The sequence below is a fragment of the Lynx canadensis genome, chromosome F1 (assembly GCF_007474595.2).
Source record: "Lynx canadensis isolate LIC74 chromosome F1, mLynCan4.pri.v2, whole genome shotgun sequence".
NCBI classification, from domain to species: domain Eukaryota; kingdom Metazoa; phylum Chordata; class Mammalia; order Carnivora; family Felidae; genus Lynx; species Lynx canadensis.
The window spans coordinates 63,847,756-63,869,078 of record NC_044319.2 but is presented as its reverse complement, the minus strand read 5'-3'; the positions used below and the strand labels follow the sequence as shown (position 1 = coordinate 63,869,078).

Sequence of the window (21,323 nt, the reverse complement as noted above, 5' to 3'; positions counted from 1 at the left end):
GACACGCCACTAGATGTGATTTGTTAACGTTTCATTTAGGATCTTTGCAACTATGTTATAAGGGACACAGGTCTATAATTTTCTTTTCCTGTCTTTTCATAAATTTGGTATCAAGGTTCCTTTTAGATGTATGTTTATCTTAGTTTTCAACAAGGCTATAGACTTTAATACATTTGAAAATGTTTCTTCCATCATTACCGTGTTTTTCAAGTCAGATAAGAAAAGTTATCCATGGGGCGCCTGGGTGGCTCAGTCGGTTAAGCGTCCGACTTCCACTCAGGTCACGATCTCACGGTCCGTGAGTTCGAGCCCCGCGTCGGGCTCTGGGCTGATGGCTCGGAGCCTGGAGCCTGCTTCCGATTCTATGTCTCCTTCTCTCTCTATCCCTCCCCCATTCATGCTCTGTCTCTCTCTGTCTCAAAAATGAATAAACGTTAAAAAAAATTTTAAAAGAAAGAAAAGTTATCCACGTTGAATTCATTTCACAAATTAACAAAGTCCTTTTAAAAGATGTCACCATGATTTCATTGGAGTCAGAAGAGAGAAAGGATATAAAAACACATGATCGTGTTCCTCGTTCCAGAAAAGATGAGGTAGATACATTTCTCTTTATTTTCCCCACTAAGTACAAATAAAAATACCGGACATTGTATATAAAACACAACCACAAGATAATTCTAAAAGCTGGAGAGGTGGCACCTGGGTGGCTCAGTCAGTTAGGCGTCCAACTCCTGATTTCAGTTCAGGTCATGATCTCACGGTTTGTGGGTTTGAGGCCCACGTAGGGTGGAGGCTGCTTGTGATTCTCTCTCTCCCTCTCTGTCTCTCTGTCCCTCCCCCCTCAAAATAAATAAATAAACAAACATTTTTAAAATATATGGATAAATATAATAGACTATCCTCCTCTTGAGTTTTTAAATTATATTTGATAATTGAAGCAAAAACTATAACATTACCTTACATGGTCCTCAATGTATATAAAGGATATATTTAAGATAAGTTATTAGGAAAGGATAGTAAAAGAATCTAATACAAGTAAGGTTTTACACTTTAGTTGAACTGGTAAAATGTCAATACCAGTAGACCATAACTTATGTATGTGTAATAAAATGCATAAAGCAGCCATTTAAAAATCTGTTCAAGATACACTGTAGATATGGGGCGCCTGGGTGGCTCAGTCGGTCGAGCGTCCGACTTCAGCTCAGGTCATGATCTCACAGCTCGTGGATTTGAGCCGCACGTCGGGCTCTGTGCTGACGGCTCGGAGCCTGGAGCCTGCTTTGGATTCTGTGTCCCTCTCTCGCTGTGCCCCTTCCTCACTCGTGCTCTCTCTTTCTCTCAAGAATAAATAAAACATTAAAAATATATATATATACTGTAGATAAATCAAAATGAAACTATAAAAAACATTCAAGGGGCACCTGGGTGACTCAGTTGGTTAAGGGTCTGACTTTTGCTCAGGTCATGACCTCACGATTCGTGAGTTCGAGCCCCACATTGGTCTTTGTACTGACAGCACCGAGCCCGCTTCAGATCCTCTGTCTCCCTCTCTCTCTGCCCCTCCCCTGCTCATGCTCTTTCTCTTTCAAAAATAAATAAATACTAAAAAAAAAGAATGAACTGAAATTTAAAACAGATTTCAAGTGACCCACAGAATGACTAAGAAAGTAAAACCGAAGAACGGCAATGGCAACAAAGAAGAAGAAACAAAGAAATAATAAAATGGTAGACTTGGGCTCTAGTAAAAGCAATAATAACATTATGTAAACGAATGGAACAGAATAGATAACCCAAAATACACCCATGCAAGTATGGCCACGTGATTTCTCCGTAAATTGCAAAAGCATTTAAATATAGAAAGGATTATCTTTTCGACAAATGGTGCTGGAATAATTGAACATCTTCAGGCAGAAAAAAATGAACCTCAGTCTAAACCTCACACCTTATACAAAAATCAACTCAAGATGGATCAGAGATTTAAATACTAAATATTAAAACCACAATAAGATACTACTGCACATCTATTAAAACAGCTAAAATAAAATATGGTAACAATAGCAAATGCTGATGAAGATATAGAAGAATCAAAGCTGTCCGAAAGTACCAGTGGGAATGTAAAATGTTACAACTCTAGAAAATGGTCGGTCAGTTTCTTAAGAAATTAAACAGACATTTACCATCTGACTCAGCAATCATACTCCTGGGCTTCTATCCAAGAGAAACTTTTTTTTTCTGCTTTTTGAAGATCTGTGATTACCAGTGAGACACATTTATGATTGTTATGCATCCAGCTCTTGGTTTCAGCTCAGGTCATGAGCTCACGGTTTGTGGGATCGAGCCCCATGTTGGGCTCTGCCCTGGCAGTGAGGAGCCTTCTTGGGATTCTTTGTCTCCCTCTTTCTCTGCCCTTCCCCCACGCTCTCTCTCTCTCTCTCTCTCCCTCTCAAAATAAATGAACAAACTTAAAAAAAATTTTTTTAACGAAGTATCTATTTCAGTCGCTTATGCATTGGGTCGTCTGCCTAATTCTTATTGATATGTAAGACTTCTTTATGTATTATGGATATAAGACTCTTGTGGAATTAAAGTATTAAAAATATCTTTTCAGACTATATGGCTTGCCTTTTTGCCTCTCATAATGGTTTCTTTTAATTAAAATAACTTTTTAATTTTGCTGTAATATTGTCCAAGCCTTCACTTTCTCGTCTAGGAAATAAGAATTATGGTGGTATCTCACAGGAATTAAAAAAAAAAAAAATGCACATGCTCCTGGGATTTAGCAAAGCCCAATAAATATTGTTATTATTCCCTGTGCCACCCTTTGTTCCTCCTTCTGACCTTCTCTTTGCTTCCATTTCCTCTGTTCCGAATATCTGAGAGATGATGTAATATAGCAGAAAAGACTGGCTGTGTGGCCTTAATCAATTCCTAGCCTCTGTGAGCCTGGTTTCTTCTCTGTAAAATGGGGTCTGCATCACCTTTGGGACTCAGTTCACTCCTGACACCTTTCATTGACCACCTACAACTAAAGTGAAACAATCACGAAAAAAAAAAAAAAAAAACTAGAGACAGCTCATGGTCACGTGTCACTTTCATGGTCCCTCCTATAAAAACGTCAGCTAAAGGAGAGGTGTGTGCACTGTGCAAAGGAGGCGGAATCATTTGAGTGACTGACATCCGGACAGCAACATGCTTGCTTACCTAGCATGCTTCATCCTTGTCCTTCTCTGCCAACATCCAGGTGAGTCCAGACCGTCCTGTTCTCCTGACTGCCTTCCCCATCCTGTACACCTCTAGGCTTTGGGGTCCACTCTGGGACTCTGGCCAACTCAGGAAGTTCTGCTCCCTCATCTCATATTATTTTCTGCATCTCGTGACCTCTAAATCAGAGGACAGGAAGAAACGAGAGGAGAAAGAACGGCTCTGGGGACAGTCGCCCCTTCTGACTGTCCCAGGGAAGGAAGGGCTGAAGACCTGTGTTCAGAAAGACCTGTGTTCTGCCATGAATTAAATAAAAGATGTTATCTTCCCCGAGCCTCAGCCTTCCTTCCCTTGGAGGGCGACTTTAAAATCAAAATGAGAGCGTACTGGTGAATGTTTCCTTATTTATAAGTATACGTTTTTTAAATATTTAGAAGTCCATATTTAAAAATAGGTTTTAAATATGCTTAGAAAGATATTTTCAATGAGTGTGCATAACAGGGAGGTTAATGGCAGGAAAGGTTTGAATTTTCTCTCTTAACCAGGCCAATTCAACCCGTGTCCACCAGAAGAGCGTCTCCTACTGTAGGCACTTTATGTTTACTAACGCGAAGGACTGAGGCTGTTGCTTCTCCGGTCCCAAGGGTTCTACCCTTTGAAGATGTTACTAACCTCAGAGCTCTCAGAAAGGACCTGGAGCCCCATCGGTTAGGACTATCTCTCCAGTCACCCAACTCGCAGGGCACCCCCATGAGGTCTCCCTCTGGGGACTTGGCACAGGTGGTCCGTTTGTGGGCACCCCACGACTTCCTGCGGCGACCTGCCCCAGACCACACAGTCGGTCGCTGCTTCCCATCCTTCCCGGCCTCACTGAGTGCTCAGCATCAGCAGACCCTCGCCTTCCCTGAGTTCATTAGAATTTTGCATGCTTTTAGGAAGCTCCTGGCTCGGAGCAGGTGGTCCTACCGTGGGCTTTCGCTTTACAAACGGCTCCCTGAATAGAAACAGTAATCAGAAGTGGAACTTGAAAAATGTGAAGTGGGGGAGGAAACAGCGGGGCTTTTCAAACCCCCAGGTGCTCACCTGGAACGCGAGCTGTGGGCAGCACTGGGTGCTACACCCCCCCCCCCCCCGTGGTTGAAGGGAGTCCACGATTGTCCTAGGGCCTCTAGTGGGCAGGGCAGAGGAAGCAGTGCCAGCCCTGGACAAGGACCCCCGGGTTTGACCTCGTCGTATTGTCGTGAGTAAGGTCCTCGGCCTCTGTACGCGAGCACATAGCCTAACTTGCAGAATTATTGTGATGTTTTAAATGAGATACCAGGTACCAAACAAGTACAGTACTAATCGCATGTATTACGCTCCTGCTGCACATCCAAGGCGTTTTTCACACCGTGTCCTCATGAGCCTGTGAGATAGACGTCATCACCCTCCGTTCTTAGATGGGCAAACTCGGGCTGGAGAGGTCAGGTATCTTGGGCGAGATGGTACAGCCGTTAAAAAGTAGGGCAGGGACTGGGTTTCCAAAGCTAGTTAGTGTTCTTTTCATCACATCCAGTTGCCTGACAATGCGCTGGACCCCGGAGAAGCCCTCTGTAATTGCGGATTTGAGCTGAATCTTCCCCAGGAGAGCTGTTGAGATTCCTTACCTCTCCAGCTACCCGAGGCCAAGGTAGGGACTGAAGATGCCCAGGAAGAGAGCAGGTCACTCCAGGCTCAGGATGTGGATGTACCAACAGGAACCACCCTGGCCACGTTCAGAGGGGCCAAGAAACCGCTCTTGCGGACTCAGGATTCTCATCTGGAAAATGGGCTCAATAGTCTGCTTCTCCCTCACAGATTTTGGGAGGACTAAGTGATACAGCGGGGCTGAGGAGACCATGTTTTCAAAAATTTTTTGATGTTTCTCTATTTTTGAGAAAGAGAGTGAGAGAGAGAGACAGGGCGTGAGCAGGGGAGGGGCAGAGAGCAAGGGAGACCCAGAATCCGAAGCGGGCTCCGGGCTCCGAGCTGTCGGCACAGAGCCCGACGCGGGGCTCGAACCCGCAAACCGCGAGCGAGATCGTGACCTGAGCCGAAGTCAGACGCTTAACCGACTGAGCCACCCAGGCGCCCCGAGGAGACAATTTAAAGAAGGAAAACAAGCCTCGGTGGTTCAGTCAGGTAAGCATCCGACTCTTGATTTCAGCTCAGGTCATGGTCTCACCGTCGTGAGATCAAGCCCCACGTCAGGCTCGGCGCTGGGCGTGGAGCCCGCTTAAGATTCTCTCTCTCTCTCTCCCCCTCTGCCCCTCCACCACCCCTCTCCAAAAAAAAAAAAAAGGAAAACAGAAAACGTGGGTGAGCAGGTATTGAGGAGATGTTGAAAAAGACCAGAAGAGCCAAGAGGGAATGGGGGTGTAGATGACCGAGGGGCAACCTCTGTCTCACGTACCTAAGACTGATTTAAAATCCTCTTTCTGTTGTACGTGAGGTAAGGGGAAGTTGGGTAAGGAACAGTAGTTTCCAAAATTGGTGTTTTTCTGTCTTAAGCAACAGTTTGCTTTTATGAAACACAACCTTATGCAGAATCAAACATGTAAATTACTGCACGGAGTGGAAGCCTCCCTGTCGCAAGAAGGGTTCCCCAGCCTCCTTCCCATCACCCCTCCCCATCTCTCACCCCCTGGACCTTCTCTCAGCTCTCCAGAAACACCTTGAGGTGCTGCCACCGGCCTCAGGGGTGGCGGGGGCATAGCTTGGGAAGCCCTGCCTTAGGAGTCCTGGCTCCACTGACTGAGGACACGTCACCGTGACCCTTGGAGGGAGCATCAGTCTCCTCATGTGTGAGGTGGGATAGGACTTCGTAGTCCCTAAGGTCTCTCCCGGCTCTGAGATGCTCTGGCTTCCATGAAGAGGAGGCCATGAGACGCTGGTACATTCTAATGGACCGCTAATGGACCGTTAACCAACTGAGCCACCCAGCTCCCCCCTTCTCCACTCATCTCTTAAGTCTTGTGGGGGGAAACAGGTTATGGTGGAGGAAGTGATAACCCAGAGGAAAGGTACGTGACGAAGGGGAGGAGCTGTTGTCCCTTCCTGTTGTGAACAGTGTCTTAGGGTCGATGCTCCTGCTGTCAAAACATCAGAGTCTTGGCCGGGACAGAAGGCAGAGGGCCTCCTGCTCCAGCTCCCCGCCCCCCCCCCCCCCCGCCACCTCCAAAGGCAGGTTGGCAGGGGACGTTGGCTGCGGGAGTTCTTACCATGCGGGGTGATTGGGCATAACCATTCTGCCGTGAATTAGCCAGGGAATGGTCAAAGGCATTAGGCTCCAGACCACCTTCTGAGAAGTTCATCCTGCTGAGAAGCCAACCAAAGAAGTTTGGGGAAATCTGTTTCTCACTTCTAGCCATCCTTAGTGAAATGAGAAGTAAAAATGAGAAGCGTTCTCAAGGCCTGTCTCCTAGATAAGGCTCCCCTCCCCACCCCCCGTTGGCAGACGGCTCTGAACTTCTCAAAATGCTTTCAAATCCATGTCGCCCCTTCATCCACCCCAAATTCTGGCAAATAAAGGTTATTTTTCTCTATGAGAGTTGAAAACACTGAAACTCAAAGTGCTCAGTGGCAAGGCAGCCGTGTGAAGAGCTTAGGCCTCTGAGACAGAAGGACCCGCTAGCTTCTCGTCCCACGTCCACCACGTCTCGGATTGGGGCCATGGGGAAATCACTCAGCATCTTGGAGCCCCAGTGTCCTCATCAATAAGGTGAAGTTTTAGTAACCTCTATCTCATGGAGTTACTTTCAGAAATAAAAAAGCCTAACGCCCACTAAACCAGTTTAGGAGCTAAGGAGTGATACCAGGTGTGAACCGTCTCCTGGCTCCCCTTTAGGCCAGAGCACTACCCCTTTCACACTGTTCCATACGGCCTGGCCATCCCCATCCCTCCCTGGGTGTGACCCCAGACCTCACCACCAGGTGACCAGTTATGGGTCAACAAATGGTACGTTCACCCACCGCCCAGCGGAATAACTCCTTCTGGGGACTTTAAAGTAGAAAATCAAGTGTGGTAAATTTCAGGGGGTGGACGTGAGAAAAAAGTGGAGGCTTGCTCAGGGAAGGGCTTTATGGGTCTTGAATAATACTTGGACCGGCAGAGAGACGGATAAAGCACAAAAAAATGTGGGGTACAAAGTAAACTGGGAGTCAGGTGAGGGAGGCTGGCTCCTTGTCCGGTGGTAGTAAGTGACGTCATGTCTTCTCACGGCATCATAGGGTCATCCTGCCCTTGAGCAAATGCCCTGGACTTTCTTGATGAGTCAGCCCAGGTCATGTGATACTGTTGAGCTAATTAGCACGCCAGAGGAAGGCTACCCCTTGAGCTAGGCGCCTGTCAGTCTTACCCAACCCATGAAGCTGCTACAAAATGAGGAAAGGGTAAGGTGGATGCGGAAGAGGCGAGTTAGGACAGTCACTGCACTGGTCCTCCAGGTGGGAGGGTAGATGAGTCTCTTGAGGCCCAATCCTCCTGGGCCTTTTTGGTAGGTGTTATCCACTCATTCTCTAGAGTGTCCCAATCTTACAGATCACGTTCACTTTCCCTACTGTAGGTTCCCCAAATGCCTGCTACATCCCGTTTTATAACCCATACAGGTAGTTAATTAATGACTATCTCCTGACCCCATGAGTGGGAGTTGCTCCCTAGTTATATCCTCAGCTCCTAGACACAAATATGGAACTCCTGGCACAAATGTGGAGCAAAATAAATCCTTGCTAGAGGAAGGAGTGACTGAAAGAGGAAACCATGACCTACCTAGGCATGGTGAAATTCGATAGGATCAGGGCAGGTGGAAAAGCCAATCAGAACGCGAAGCTTCGGTTCAGTCTTGAAATACTGAGAAGAGAAGTCTCTTGTTTCTGGATCCCTTTTCCCCCCACCAACTCTGAAAAACTGAGTTGTGAAACTCTGGGAAGGTCTTTCCACAGAGGAGGAAATAAAACTGGTTAGGACTCACCCACCCGGCCCCCTAGCCTTTGAACTCACATTTGGGGAATGGCATGGAACCACTTTCTTCTTTCATGACCCGTCTTTTCATCCTGAAGATACAATTAAGGTAGAACGATAGACTCCCTCTAGGCTCCTGTGGGCAATTTGCACCGTGAGGTCTTCCAATTTCATACTGACAAGGAGCAATGAATTTGGAGGCATGTTTTATATATATATATATATATATATATATATATATATATATATATCGCCACACGAAATTTGCAGCTCTTGACATTCAGCCTGCAAAAATAGAACCACATGTGTGAACAAGTGAGAAGAATAATCGTGCATGGCCTAAATGGGTGCACACAGCCACTAAAGCCACATCCTTGCATTTTGCCACCTCCCCAGCTTACACATCTCCCCCCAAACCTCATGCGAAAATGATTATTATTCAAAGGTGCCCTAAATCCAGGATTGCACTTATTTAGGGCCAGGGGATACCCAACCTTCATTTGACTGCAGAATATTCACCTTATTGTTGAAGTAAAAGGACACAAACATTAGTTGATCAGTCAAAAATTGAAAACAAAATAGACTTTGTCTGTTGCATGTACTGGGACTGTTTAGACACCCGTTGAGATGGTTAAACCACTGGAAGCCGTCCTACTTCAGTATTAGAGATGCAGGGGAGAAGCTTTTTGAAAAATCAGATTATTTAACATAATGATTTAATAAAGGCTTGATGGATCTAAAATATATATGCACTGACTGATAAATTATGGGGACAAGGGGCCAGAAATGTTTCGAACAGGAATCAGCCCCTCAAAAGGCATTTACCCAGGGGAAGAAGCCATAAATTTACCCCCCTCCCCCGCAAAGAAAAAGGTTGGGAAGCAGCCAGTACTTTTGGACACAAATTTACCACCCCCCCCAAAAAAAAAGGTTGGTCAAGATCCCAAAACTGTGATCGAGGGACTAGGGGGACTAGGTGAACATTTAGTGGCATCAGATTCCCTTACTCTGGGGCACTGGCAGCTCAGCTCGGGCTTGAGGGAAGTTCACCGAAGGACACGAAGGGGAAACCAGGATCTGTGTCTTCACAGACTGTTAGACTGTGTCTAACCCCAAAGTCTTCAGGGTTAACATCTGAGCCCTCCTGGGAGCTGATGAAGGGGAGAGGGCTAGAGCTGGCACAAATGCCCCAGGGCCTTCAGACTAAACCAACGGGGGGACATTGGGTTAAATCCTCAACAAATCGTCACCTACTAGCTTTGTGCCTTTGGACAAGTTACTTAGGTTTTTTTTTTGAATCTCGGTTTTCTCATCCAATCATGAGCTGACAAGCTTTTGCTGTAAAGGGTCAGATAGTCAATATTTTAGCCTTTGCAGAGGATATAATCTCTATTGTAACTTCTCAAGTCAGCCTTGGTAATGGAAAAGCAGCAAGAGACACTATGTAAGCAAAAGAACATGGCTGTGTTCAGTTTGAACTTTCTTTACCAAAACAGACCGCGGGCCACATTTGGCCCATGGATTATAGGTTGCTGATCCCCGTGCAAAGGGATCAAAATTCCAAGTTTTCAGGATCGTTTTACGTATTAGGCATAATCTTTACAACAAGGGATGGGCACGGATTCAACCTTAATACATAGCAACTATACTGGGAACTCTGTCAGAGTAGTTGGGTTGTAACAGAGACTATGGAAACAATAGGGCAGCCATTTTCGATACCCGGATAGCCCAGTACAGGAATTTGTATTTTACTAGAAGAGGGATAAGTTACGGCGGCGCCACAGGGGTAGAAAATATTATGGTAACACTCAATGCTAAAATGATAATAGTAATAATAATCCAGCGAAAAATGAGCAGGGAACCTGAAGAGGCATTTTTCCAAAGAAGACGTAGGGATGACCAACCAACACATGAAAAGATGCTCCACATCACTAGTTATCAGGGAAATGCGAATCAACCGCCGTGAGGGATCACCTCCCACCTATCAGAATGGCTAGGATCCAGGGGCGCCTGGGTGGCGCAGTCGGTTAAGCGTCCGACTTCAGCCAGGTCACGATCTCACGGTCTGTGAGTTCGAGCCCCGCGTCAGGCTCTGGGCTGACGGCTCGGAGCCTGGAGCCTGTTTCCGATTCTGTGTCTCCCTCTCTCTCTGCCCCTCCCCCGTTCATGCTCTGTCTCTCTCTGTCCCAAAAATAAATAAAAAAAAAAAAAAAAAAAAAAGAATGGCTAGGATCCAAAAGACAAGAAATAACAAGTGTTGGTGAGGATGTGGAGAAAAGGCAATGCTAGCACATTGTTGGTGGGAATGTAGATGGTGCACCCACTGTGGAAAACAGTATGGCGTTTTCTCAAAAAATTAAAAACAGAAATATCATATGACCCAGTAATTCCACCACCACCCAGTATTTACCCAAAGGAAATGAAGACACGAATTCGAAAAGATATATACACCCCCCTTTGTTTATTGCAGCATTATGTATAATAGCCAAGATGTGGCAGCAAACCCAAGTGTCTATGGGTAGATGAATGGATAAAGAGGATGTGATGTATATACATGATGGAATATTACTAAGCCATGAAAAGGAATGAGATCTTGCCATTTGCAATCACATGGATGGACCCAGGGGGGTTACGCTAAGTGACAGAGGTCAGACAGAGACAGAAAAACGTCATATGATTTCACTGATATGTGGAACCAAAAACCAAAACAATTGAAACGGACTCATAAATACAGAAAACAAACTGGTGGTTGCCAGAGAGGTTGAGGGGTGGAGTGAAATAGGTGAAGAAGATTAAGAGGTACAAACTTTGAACTATAAGATAAATAAGTCACAGGGGGGAAAAGCACAGGACAGGGATTAGAGTCAATAATATTGTAATAACTTAGTCTGGTGACAGGTGGTGACTATGCTTATCATAGGGAACACTGCGTCACGTATAGAATTGTTGGCTTACTGTGTTGCACACCTAAAACTAACATGAAACTCTACTTCGATTTAAAAAGTATGGCAACATACAGAAATAGAACCTGGATGCTTGGTCAATCATACGGAGCCACTGAGGCACAGGGCCCGGGACCTACGATAGTTTTAATTTCAGAATCAGAAGAAAAGTAAGTATAATGATAACAATTAATATATAATAATGAGTCCAGCTGGCATTACAATTCATCGTTATGCCAATGCAGTCATAAAATATAATTTTTAATATTTTTATGGTCGAAGGACCAACTACGGCGAAAGTGCAAGCAGCCTACAAAAGTCATAATGGGGACCAGCAGTTACCTCGTTATACTACAATGGTCAGGAACCTATAGTTTGGATGCTCTGTTGGATTTGGAAAAGATTTTCTTGGGGCATCTGGCTGGCTCTGTACGCAGAGCATGCAACCCTTGATCTCGGGGTTATGAGTTCCAGCCCCACGCTGGGCAGAGAGATGACTTAAAAAGGTTTTCTTCGGGGCCCCTGGGTGGCTCGGTCGGTTAAGCGTCCGACTTCGGCTCAGGTCACGATCTCACGGTCCGTGAGTTCGAGCCCCGCGTTGGGCTCTGTGCTGATGGCTCAGAGTCTGGAGCCTGTTTCAGATTCTGTGTCTCCCTCTCTCTCTCTCTGCCCCTCCCCCGTTCATGTTCTGTCTCTCTCTGTCTCAAAAATAATAAACGTTAAAAAAAAAAAAAAAAAAGGTTTTCTTCGTTTTTTTTTTTTTTTCCTTTTTGTGCTTTCCGTGATGGAACTAATAAAAATTCTCTTAGAAATTTCAGCGTGACGCATTACGGTAAGAGGCAGAAGGGAAGAAAACTGGGTTTTGTGCTTTTATGGAGAACACCTTTAAGAAGCTTTGGGTTCTGGTTTTGGTTCACCACTATTCGTGATCCTTGAATAAGTTCTCTCAGCGTCTGGCATTTAGTTCTCTCATCTGTAAACAGTGACCTATAAGACCTCGACCCTGTGGGTACTGATGTGGGCTTTCCCTCTTACAGACTGTAATTTCAACAAGTCATTTAACCTCATTGTGGCTCAAGTTTCATATATATATATATATATATATATATATGAATCCTTCCTCTAAGCATTGGTTTTTTTTTTTGTTTTTTTTTTTAATTTTTTTTCAACGTTTATTCATTTTTGGGACAGAGAGAGACAGAGCATGAATGGGGGAGGGGCAGAGAGAGAGGGAGACACAGAATCGGAAACAGGCTCCAGGCTCTGAGCCATCAGCCCAGAGCCTGACGCGGGGCTCGAACTCAAGGACCGCGAGATCGTGACCTGGCTGAAGTCGGACGTTTAACCGACTGCGCCACCCAGGCGCCCCTCTAAGCATTGTTTTAAGAGTCAAATAAGCCTCACTACAAGTCCTAATCGTTGGGTGTAAGGATCACGGGTGCCCCTGGACATACTGCAGGGCATCCAGTAACTCACCCCTTGCCTTTCCACTCAACGAAGGACACCGAAATTCAGGTCAATGAGAACCTCACTCAGGGATGATCTTGAATGCACCTTAATCTACCCTAAAACAGGAGACCAAGTTTCCCAGATATTGTTATCATTAGGAACTTAGAGCTCCCTCCCCAGTGTCTGGTCTGTGCTTCTGCATCCAAATCAGTTCTCCCAAGGGAGTCTGGGGGAAGGGGACAGTAAGCTCCCCACTTGTCCCCTAACGGGAACTTGTCAAGGATGGAGCCGGGCCTGATGACCTACCTCAGAGTGTGGTCTTTCCAGACTGAGGTCTCTGGGAAGGGATGGGTTTGCTTGCAGTCGCTGCTTTCAGGCAAGGCGCTCTGACCTCAGTGCCTTCGTGTGAGTGAGGTTTCAAAGGGTTTCCCAGAGGTTGGTTGGGTTGGCTCCACAGGGTTTCTCAGGACCTTCCCAGGACCCAAAGCAGGCGAATAATTGGTGACAAGGGCAGGGACATGGGTTTATTTTACGGTTCTCTGTCTCGGCAGGGCCAGCAACCTCTGGAGCCCAGAAGGAGCTGGTTGGTAACCTTGGTGGGTCTGTGACTTTCCCTCTGAAGCTCCCAGGAATTCAGATAGACACTATCGTCTGGACGTTCAACACAACCCCTCTCGTCACCATAGAGCCAAAAATGCCAGACAGACAAGCCAACGTCATAGTGACCCACAGTCGCAACAAGGAAAGGGTGAAGTTTTTACAAGGAAACTACTCCCTGAAGCTCAGCAAACTGAGTAAGAATGACTCTGGTGACTACCGCATGGTGATATACAGCTCTTCCCTCAAAGACTCCTTCAGCCAGGAGTATAGGCTGCGTGTCTATGGTGAGCAGAATCGGTTCCCAGAGTGGATGACTGTTTTCATAAAGTGGTAAACTCTGATATTGGAGCTGTCCAAGCAAAGGTTGGATGAACCCTTAGCAAGAATGTGGAAGAGGGAACTCTTGTATGGATGAAGTGAATGTAGTTGACCCCTAAGTTCCCTTCCTGTTCAGAGACTGCGAGAGGCAATGCAGTATAGACAATGGATGATGTGGGACACAGCGACCACACAAGCCAAATGCTGGCTGCTCTACCTACTAACTGCATAGCCTTCGCCAGGTTACTTAAGCTCTATGAAACTCCGTTTCCGTATCTGTAATGAGGAAGAAAGTGATCCCTATCTTAGAAAGACTTTTGTGTATAAACATCAATTACACCTTCTCCCCTACCAACGCCAATCAACTGAGAAATGGACACAAGAATCAGGAGGAAGATAAAAATATCAGTTATTTTTTCTGGCGAAGCTAGATAGGAGAAATATTTTCCCCCAACTCTAGATCACTCAGGGAAGATGAACTTACAAAACAATGGCTCAACCAGCTGTAAGAGTAGTTGTCTCACTCACTGAGCTACAGTACAAGGGATGCCAGGAGATGGGCCTCCAAGTTTGCCCTTAAGATGTAGGCTATGGACCTTGAGCCAGGTGGCCCTCCATATAGACATAATTGAGGGGATCAGGGGGACACGCGTTATGTGGCCAGACTGGCTGGGGGAGGGGGAAAAGGTCAAACCACATCTAAACAGAAATCGTCACAGCACAAAGTAGACAGATGTAGTAGAGAAATGTAGAGGGTGGATGTCAGGCTCTCACCATCTCATCAACGAGCAAATTGCTCATTCTCTAGGGGAGAACAGCGAGCAGAAGAGAGAGAGGGGGGGACCAGAGGTATTATTCCCACACTATTCTCTCCCGGAGAGTAAAGCGAAAGTCGCTTCAAGGAAGCCTGAGGACAGAAGAATGGGGAGCCTCTGGAAAAGATAAAATTAGCTCCCATCTACGATGCATCTAGCACAAGGCTGGCCATATAGCTGTGTGTTGAAAATGGCAGCTGCTCTCTTGTTGTATTATTATTATTTCTACTGCTATTGGTGCTTTTAGGTAGCTGTGGGAAAGCAGACCTAGGTAGCTCTTTCCCAGATAAGAATAAGAATTCTTCCCTGAACTACTGCTCCCTCTCTGCTCTGTAGCACCGCAGAGATTCAGTCCCAGATCTACAAGAATAATTCAGAGAAGGCATAGTTTCCACCCTTGGTGGTCTGTTTCTCTTTTGCAGAACGCCTATCAAAGCCCAAAGTTACCATGGGTCTGCAGAACAACAAGAATGGCACCTGTCTCACCAACCTGACATGCTTCATGGACCAGGGAGGAGAGGATGTGACCTACAGCTGGGAGTCCCTGGGGCAGGCAGCCAATGAGTCCCATAATGGCTCCATCCTCCCCATATCCTGGAGGCTGGGAGAAAGGGACACGATCTTCATCTGTGTGGTCCGGAACCCCATCAGCAGCAACTCTTCAAACCCCATCTTTGCCAGGAAGCTCTGTGAAGGTGACTCTCTCTCCTCTCTCTCTCTCCAGGGGCCTCTGGTCTCAGGACCTAGACCTTCTTCAGTCCCTGGTCCCCTTGGGAACAGCCCATGAAAACTGGAGACCCCCGGGAACTCAGCAGACTGGGAGGGAGGTGGCACTTGCCTCAGAAGTTGGGTCATTTTCCCTATCTGACTCTTCTCCCTTCCCTGTGCCCCCACCTACTCTATCTTTAAAGGTGCGGCTGCTGACTCAGAATCCTCCGTGATCCTGGCTTCCCTGGGGGTGCTGTTGCTGATCACTGCCTTTGCACTCATGCCAGTTCTTCTGATTATGCAGAGAGAAAAAAGAAAAGGTAGAGCATACACTATTTTTGCCTTCAGCCTCATCCGTGCATGTGCCCCCTCGTTTATTCAACAAACATACGTTGAGCTGTGTGCCAGGCTCAATACTAGGCACTAAGGATACAGAAATGAAGAAGCCATACTCTGTGTCCTCAAGGAGAACACAACCAACCTTCACTCCTTAGTTCCGGAGTAAGAGAGTGCTGGAGTCCTTAACTCCTCCCCTAAGACCGAACTCCTCCCAGTTCCCTCCCCAGCGCCACCCCTACCCTTCCCCCAAAGGGACTTACTGGCGTGACTCTCCTGATGACACAAACCCCACACTGCTGACTCTGCTCCCCCGACCCGGGAGGTGACAGCCTCCAACTCTGAGGTCCCATAGAGCGGCACACCCTAATCAGCCCTTCCAATCCCCACCCTTGTCAGAGGCCCCAAACCAGTCCTGGCCCTCGTCACCGGACCAACTCCAGAGACCTCTCTTTACTCTGTACCTCAGTCTAGATGCATTCCTCCTGGAGAAGTCTGTCTCTGCCTCTTTCCGTGCCACGTCCCAGGCTCTGCATCCCTAAACCCTGCTGATTTGTTTTCTCAGGTTCCCACTGATACTGTTTGTGTGGGGTGTTGGGGAGGGACCTAAGCCTCAGTTGTGTATAAATCGCAAATGTTAAAATCTTCCTTCCCTCTTGAAAGAGCTCTGAAGGCATTTCTGACTCGCTCTGCTTCCCCTTTGGCTGACTTGGTCCAAAAATTGGGAAGTGAAGTGCTGAGAGTAACCAGTTCATCGTGGGATCTCCCTGAGTGTAGCACTGAGAGTCCCACGTCCTGAAACACCCTTCAGCTGTAGGGACTCAGCATGGCAGTAACCTTAAGTGGGTCTTCCAGGGGGTGAGCTGGTGGGGGTGGTGAGTTGGAAGGAGGTTTGGCCCTGATTCTCTCCCGCCTCACTTTCAGAGTCCATTGAAGAGAGGAAGGGAATGGACACTCATCAGGAAATTCCTAACCACTACCCCCCGTCTGGAGAGACCCCAGTTTACGACACAATCACTTGCGTTGATGTGAGTCCTTTTTCTGTCTTTCCTGGAGGCTGATCTTATTCTCTAAGGCCCTTCTTGCTTTAGTTGAAATTTCTGCATGGACTTGGGTAACATGGGTATGAGGATGTATAGTCCTTGAAACCCCATGTGTCTCCCCAAGTCCTTATGAATTCTGTCTTGTGCAGGATTTGGTGGCCTCTGTTTCTGACCCAGCCAGTGATGCTCACCATGTGATCCATGGCATCTTCCCTTCCCTCCACAGTTCACAAGGGCCACTCAACAGGCCCAATTTCTTTTTCAAAGGACGGCAGGTAGAAAAGCGTGACTCTGGCCTGATGTTTAAGTTATAATGTAGTTCTGTCGTTTTGACCCATCAGTGATCCTCACATATCTGCTCCAAGGACCCTTCAGGCTAATGGAAAAATTTACTTGCAACTTTAACAATATTACTTCCCATTATACTTCCATCACCTTAGGCTGCTCATAGATCACAGGACTTCTATATCTTACACAGTTTTAAACTAAATACAACACAGTTTAAAAATCAGGCAATGTCTTCTTGAAAAGAAGTTATTAATAATTATAATAACACTCACCAGCAAGAGCTTCTCCTTTCCCCATTCCTGGTCCAGAACCTCTCTTCCTTCTTGCCCCTTCTCCCATCTCTGCTTTCCCTTCTCTAGACTCTGGGTGTCTCTTTGGCCTTGTCGAGCTGACCCTATGATTTCTTCTTTTTTTTTTTTTAATAGAAAACTATTCCAGAGGAAAATCCAGAAAAAACACTTTACTTCTCAGTGCAAATACCTCAAAAGGTAAGAAGCTTTAGAGCTGAGATTCACCTTACTTGTCTCATCCTTTTTCCTGGTTCAAGCTTAGCGAAAAATGTCTTGGGCCCCAAAGATCTTGTATTCTCTGGTATTAAACGTTTCCCCGGTATGTTCCCATTCTCTTTGCTGAGGGTTACCCAAGAATAAACAGAATAAATGAGAATTATGTTTTAGGAGTTGAATGGGGTAATATGGAACAAATAGAAAGGGAGAGAAGAAGTTCTAGGGAAAATCAGCAGGATCCCGAAGATTTGGGTTGAGAAAAGTCCAAGGGTGGGGTCATGCCTCAGAGGGCTGGGGAGGCAATGCCAGCTTGCCGCTGAGCCAACAGTAAGCCGGAGGTGGGAGAAATTTCTGCTGCTTTCCTTTGGTCTAGCTATGTTGCATCGTGTTCGCACCCTCTCCCTAGTCAAACTACTAACGTGCTAAGCTTTAAAGCTTAACCCTTCACAGATCACGCTTCGCAGAAGTAGTGATACTGTCCTGTCTCTCCTCCCAACCAGATCAGAAAAGATGAGGATGGGCCAAGCACTTTGCTTAGTTAGCACTTTACTTAGGAAAGCAATAGGATTATCGGAAGTAAAGTGCAGCTCATTAAGCATTCAACAAGATAAATGTGGTTGGAACTTAAGTAATAATTGGGTGACCCTGGCTAGGAAGAGTGTCTGGGATGGTGGGGTCTTCTGGTGGGATCCAGAGCCCTCCCACCTCTACCTCTGATCTTTATATCTGCCTAACAGATGGAGGAGCCCCACTCTACACCCATATCCCCAGACACACCAACGTTATTCACCTATGAGATCGTCAACTAAACAGCAGTGCATTGCTTCTGCCTCATGAAGATGGCGAAGAAGGAAGCCCCTGCCCCTCCCAAAGCCAAAGCCAAAGCAAAGGCTTTGAAGGCCAAGAAAGCAGTGCTGAAAGGTGTCCACAGTCATAAAGAAAGAAGAAGAAGAAGATCTGCACGTCACCTACATTCCGGCGGCCCAAAACACTGCGTCTCCAAAGGCAGCCCAAATATCCTGGGAAGGGCAGCCTCCGGAGAAACAAGCTTGACCGCGATGCCATCACCAAGCTCCCCCTGACTACCGAGTCAGCCGTGAAGAAGAAGATGGAAGACACAACACACTTGTTTCATCGTGGGTGCCAAGGCCAACACGCACCAGATCAGACAGGCCGTGAAGAAGCTCTACGATATTGGCGTGGCCAAGGTCAACACTCTGATCAGGCCTGATGGAGAAAAGGAAACATACGTTCGACTGGCTCCCGACTATGATGTTTTGGATGTTGCCAACAAAATTGGGATCATCTAAACTGAGTCCAGCTGGCTAAATCTAAATATAAAATTTTTCACCATAAAGAAAAAAAAAGAAAGAAAATGGTAAAAAAAAAAAAAAAAAAATCACTGAATTGACCAGAAATATCAAGGAAGTATGAATTACTGACTTCCTTCCAGAGCGACTATCTTCAGATTGAGGTCCTTCAGATGAGTTCCTAATTCCATCCACTCCTGAGAAATGTCCTCAAACCATGAATGGGCAACCATCTCTTCCTGGAGATTGATGGTGAGTTTATCAGCCAACCCCAAGCAAGGGGCTTAGCAGTGTCTCCACAAAATGTAAATGCAGCGTCCGTCATAAGAATGACAGCTCCCGTTCTAGGGCTTGGAGGTCAGGAGTGGACCCAGAGTCTGGCAGCCAAAAGGGCAAGAATATAGGAATGGCAGACATTTCCAGAAGAAGCAGACGTAGTAGCCAGCAATGGATTCACTAACCACCTCACTAACCGTGTTCCCGGCACTGTGCTGAGCCTACACTGATTTCGGTCAGGTGTGATCTCTGCCCTTATGAAATTGGTTCCTCATGAGTGACTTCTGTGGGCATTAGGAGCAGGTCTCCCCACAAATCCCCAATAACTGGAGAGCCAAGTGTGGAGCCACAGGACCTGGAGGTCAAAGAACACAAGGACAGAGAAGCCAGGCGGAAGACTATGTTTGGCCGGGTGGAAATTCTAAAGTGTGTCTGGACTGAAGACAAGGGCTGCTGCCTCAGCTCTATTTACACTCCGTGCTGTAGGTGAGAAGGTCGTGCCTTAGGGCTGTACAAAAGCCCATCTCAATGGAGACACTGAACCTGAAGACACATTTCGAATCTATTATAAAAGACGCAGAACTGGAGGTGATCGTGTATAAATATTTAAAGTTGCGTAATTCATTCAACTAATATTTATTGAGAATCCCCGCCAGGTCGGTCTGGCAAATAAAATGTATGTAATCCCCGCCCCTCATAGAGTTTCCCTTTTTAATGAAATGAAAAACGGGGGGAGGAGGATAGTTACTTTTGATATATTTATGGACGCATCTTGAAGGAAAATGGTGGGAAGGGATCTGATGCTCCAGGTCTGAGGGGGCCTGAACTGCCAAATCACAAAACGAAAACAGTTTTGTTTAATGTCTTTTATTCAAAAGAAAGCAACCCACGGATTGGGGGAGCACAGTGACTCCCAAGCAGTGGAAACTCTTCTCAAGGGACTTGGGAAAAGAGCGAATTTTATAAAGCATTTGAAGAGGCAACATGGAAACTGGGCATAATTGGCTAGGAGGGTAGGGAATTCCTGAGTAAGGTGAACATCCCAACAACAGGTGAGTTTTCTATGACGCCCCTCTCCCACCCCCATCCACATCCTGCAATCTCTTGCAAGGAGCCAGTTGCTTTCATGTAAAGTAAAGTTTTATCCTATGGGTCCTCACATGACTCCTACAGGACAAGCTGGCCCAGGTACTTGTGTCCACTCTACAAATGTTGAAATTGAGGCAAAGAGAAACTGCCGTATACAACCAAAGCTAGAAAAAAAGCAGTGCCCACTCCACCACCCATCATCCACCAGAGGATGAGGAAGATGGGGACTCAAAGCTAGAGAGGGGTGGGGGCACCTGGGTGGCTCAGTTAGTTAAGCATACGACTTCGGCTTAGGTCATGATCTCATGGTTCATAGGTTCAAACCCTGAGTCAGACTCTGTGTTGACAACTCAGAGCCTGGAGCCTGCTTCAGATTCTAGATCTCCCTCTCTCCCTGTCCCTCCCTTGCTCGCACTGTGTGTGTGTATGTGTGTGTGTGTGTGTGTGTGTGTGTGTGTCTCACAAGAAATAGATACTTAAAAAAAAAAGGCTAGAGAGGAGTGGATCCCCCTCTTCCCAAGTGTAGCACGAGGGAAACGGCATAGCTTTGGAGACAAGCAGTCTGGAGTCTAAAGCCCTTACTAGCAGAGTGACCTCTGCCAAAGACTATTTTCTCATTTCTTGTTTCTATTTTCTTATTTCTAAAGCCATTATAGGGCTTGCAGTGTGGGATTACATGAAACCAGTATTAAGTGCATGGTATGGAGTACAAGATTCATTTATGGCTGATGATGCTTGGGAAGGGAATAATACAGGGGGAAAAATGGTTAACTTCCTACAAGTCAACTTAGATAAGATATAGAAGCATTAAAATAGAGAATCAGCCCTTAAAAGGGAGGTGTCTGGTGCAGGGGAGGAGAAACTTTCACTTCTTCCTTTCTAGGTTCTTTGGCTGGTAAACAATTAGATTGACAAGACAGATTAGCAGGTGAAAAAAATTGGTTTCATATATTCGGGGGCCACATAAAAATATGAGACCCAGCCAGTCAGGTAATTGAGGCTTTAATACTATCCTGAGCTAAGGAAAGGGGTAGGGGTCTAGGATTTCAAAGGGGAGAAAGGTGATTCACAGGATGATGAGAAGAGCAAATGTTTTGTACACAATGTTTGCCCTGCCGTGTAGAGAAGTCTCTTGGATGAAAACATTACCTCTGGTAGTGGCTCTCTCTCTGGTACAGACCCCCTTTCTAAATTCTGTTAGAATTAGAATTTGGAGAGGCAAAAAGCTTTTCCTGAGCCTGCTGGGTCTTGACTGATGACAGTTCCAAATAATCCACATGCCAAAGTGGCACATTTTGAGGTGGTATATCCTGCTTCCCCGCACTGGAGTTAAAAAATAATTTTAAAAAGTAGGTAATACAAACAAACTTTATTAAACACTTCATGAAGTGGGCAGTCTCCATTCAGAGAACTGCACAATGGAGTAGAAGGCAGGAAGCCTTTATAGGATAAAGAATAAAGAAC

General features: G+C 46.2%; 1 protein-coding gene across 2 annotated transcripts; it reads left to right on the top strand.

Annotated features, from left to right (window-relative positions):
* The first annotated feature begins 3,139 nt into the window (after positions 1 to 3,139).
* SLAMF7 (SLAM family member 7) lies at positions 3,140 to 19,620 on the top strand. 2 transcript variants are annotated; one of them, XM_030301858.1, is made up of 7 exons: positions 3,140 to 3,241; positions 13,122 to 13,364; positions 14,726 to 14,998; positions 15,215 to 15,331; positions 16,272 to 16,375; positions 17,104 to 17,166; positions 17,922 to 19,620. In XM_030301858.1, the coding sequence occupies exons 1-7, from the start codon at positions 3,190 to 3,192 to the stop codon at positions 17,991 to 17,993; spliced, it is 924 nt and encodes a 307-aa protein (XP_030157718.1). In that variant the 5' UTR covers positions 3,140 to 3,189; the 3' UTR covers positions 17,994 to 19,620. The 2 variants fall into 2 exon arrangements, with proteins under 2 accessions (XP_030157718.1, XP_030157717.1); XM_030301857.1 differs by having other exon boundaries at positions 13,122 to 13,454.
* Positions 19,621 to 21,323: the final 1,703 nt, after the last annotated feature.

Coding starts and splice junctions, on each gene's coding strand:
- SLAMF7 (XM_030301857.1), top strand. CDS start 3,190: ATGCTTGCTTACCTAGCATGCTTCATCCTTGTCCTTCTCTGCCAACAT. Junction 13,455..14,725: donor GTATAGGCTGCGTGTCTATG/GTGAGCAGAATC, acceptor TCTCTTTTGCAG/AACGCCTATCAAAGCCCAAA. Junction 15,332..16,271: donor GCAGAGAGAAAAAAGAAAAG/GTAGAGCATACA, acceptor CCTCACTTTCAG/AGTCCATTGAAGAGAGGAAG.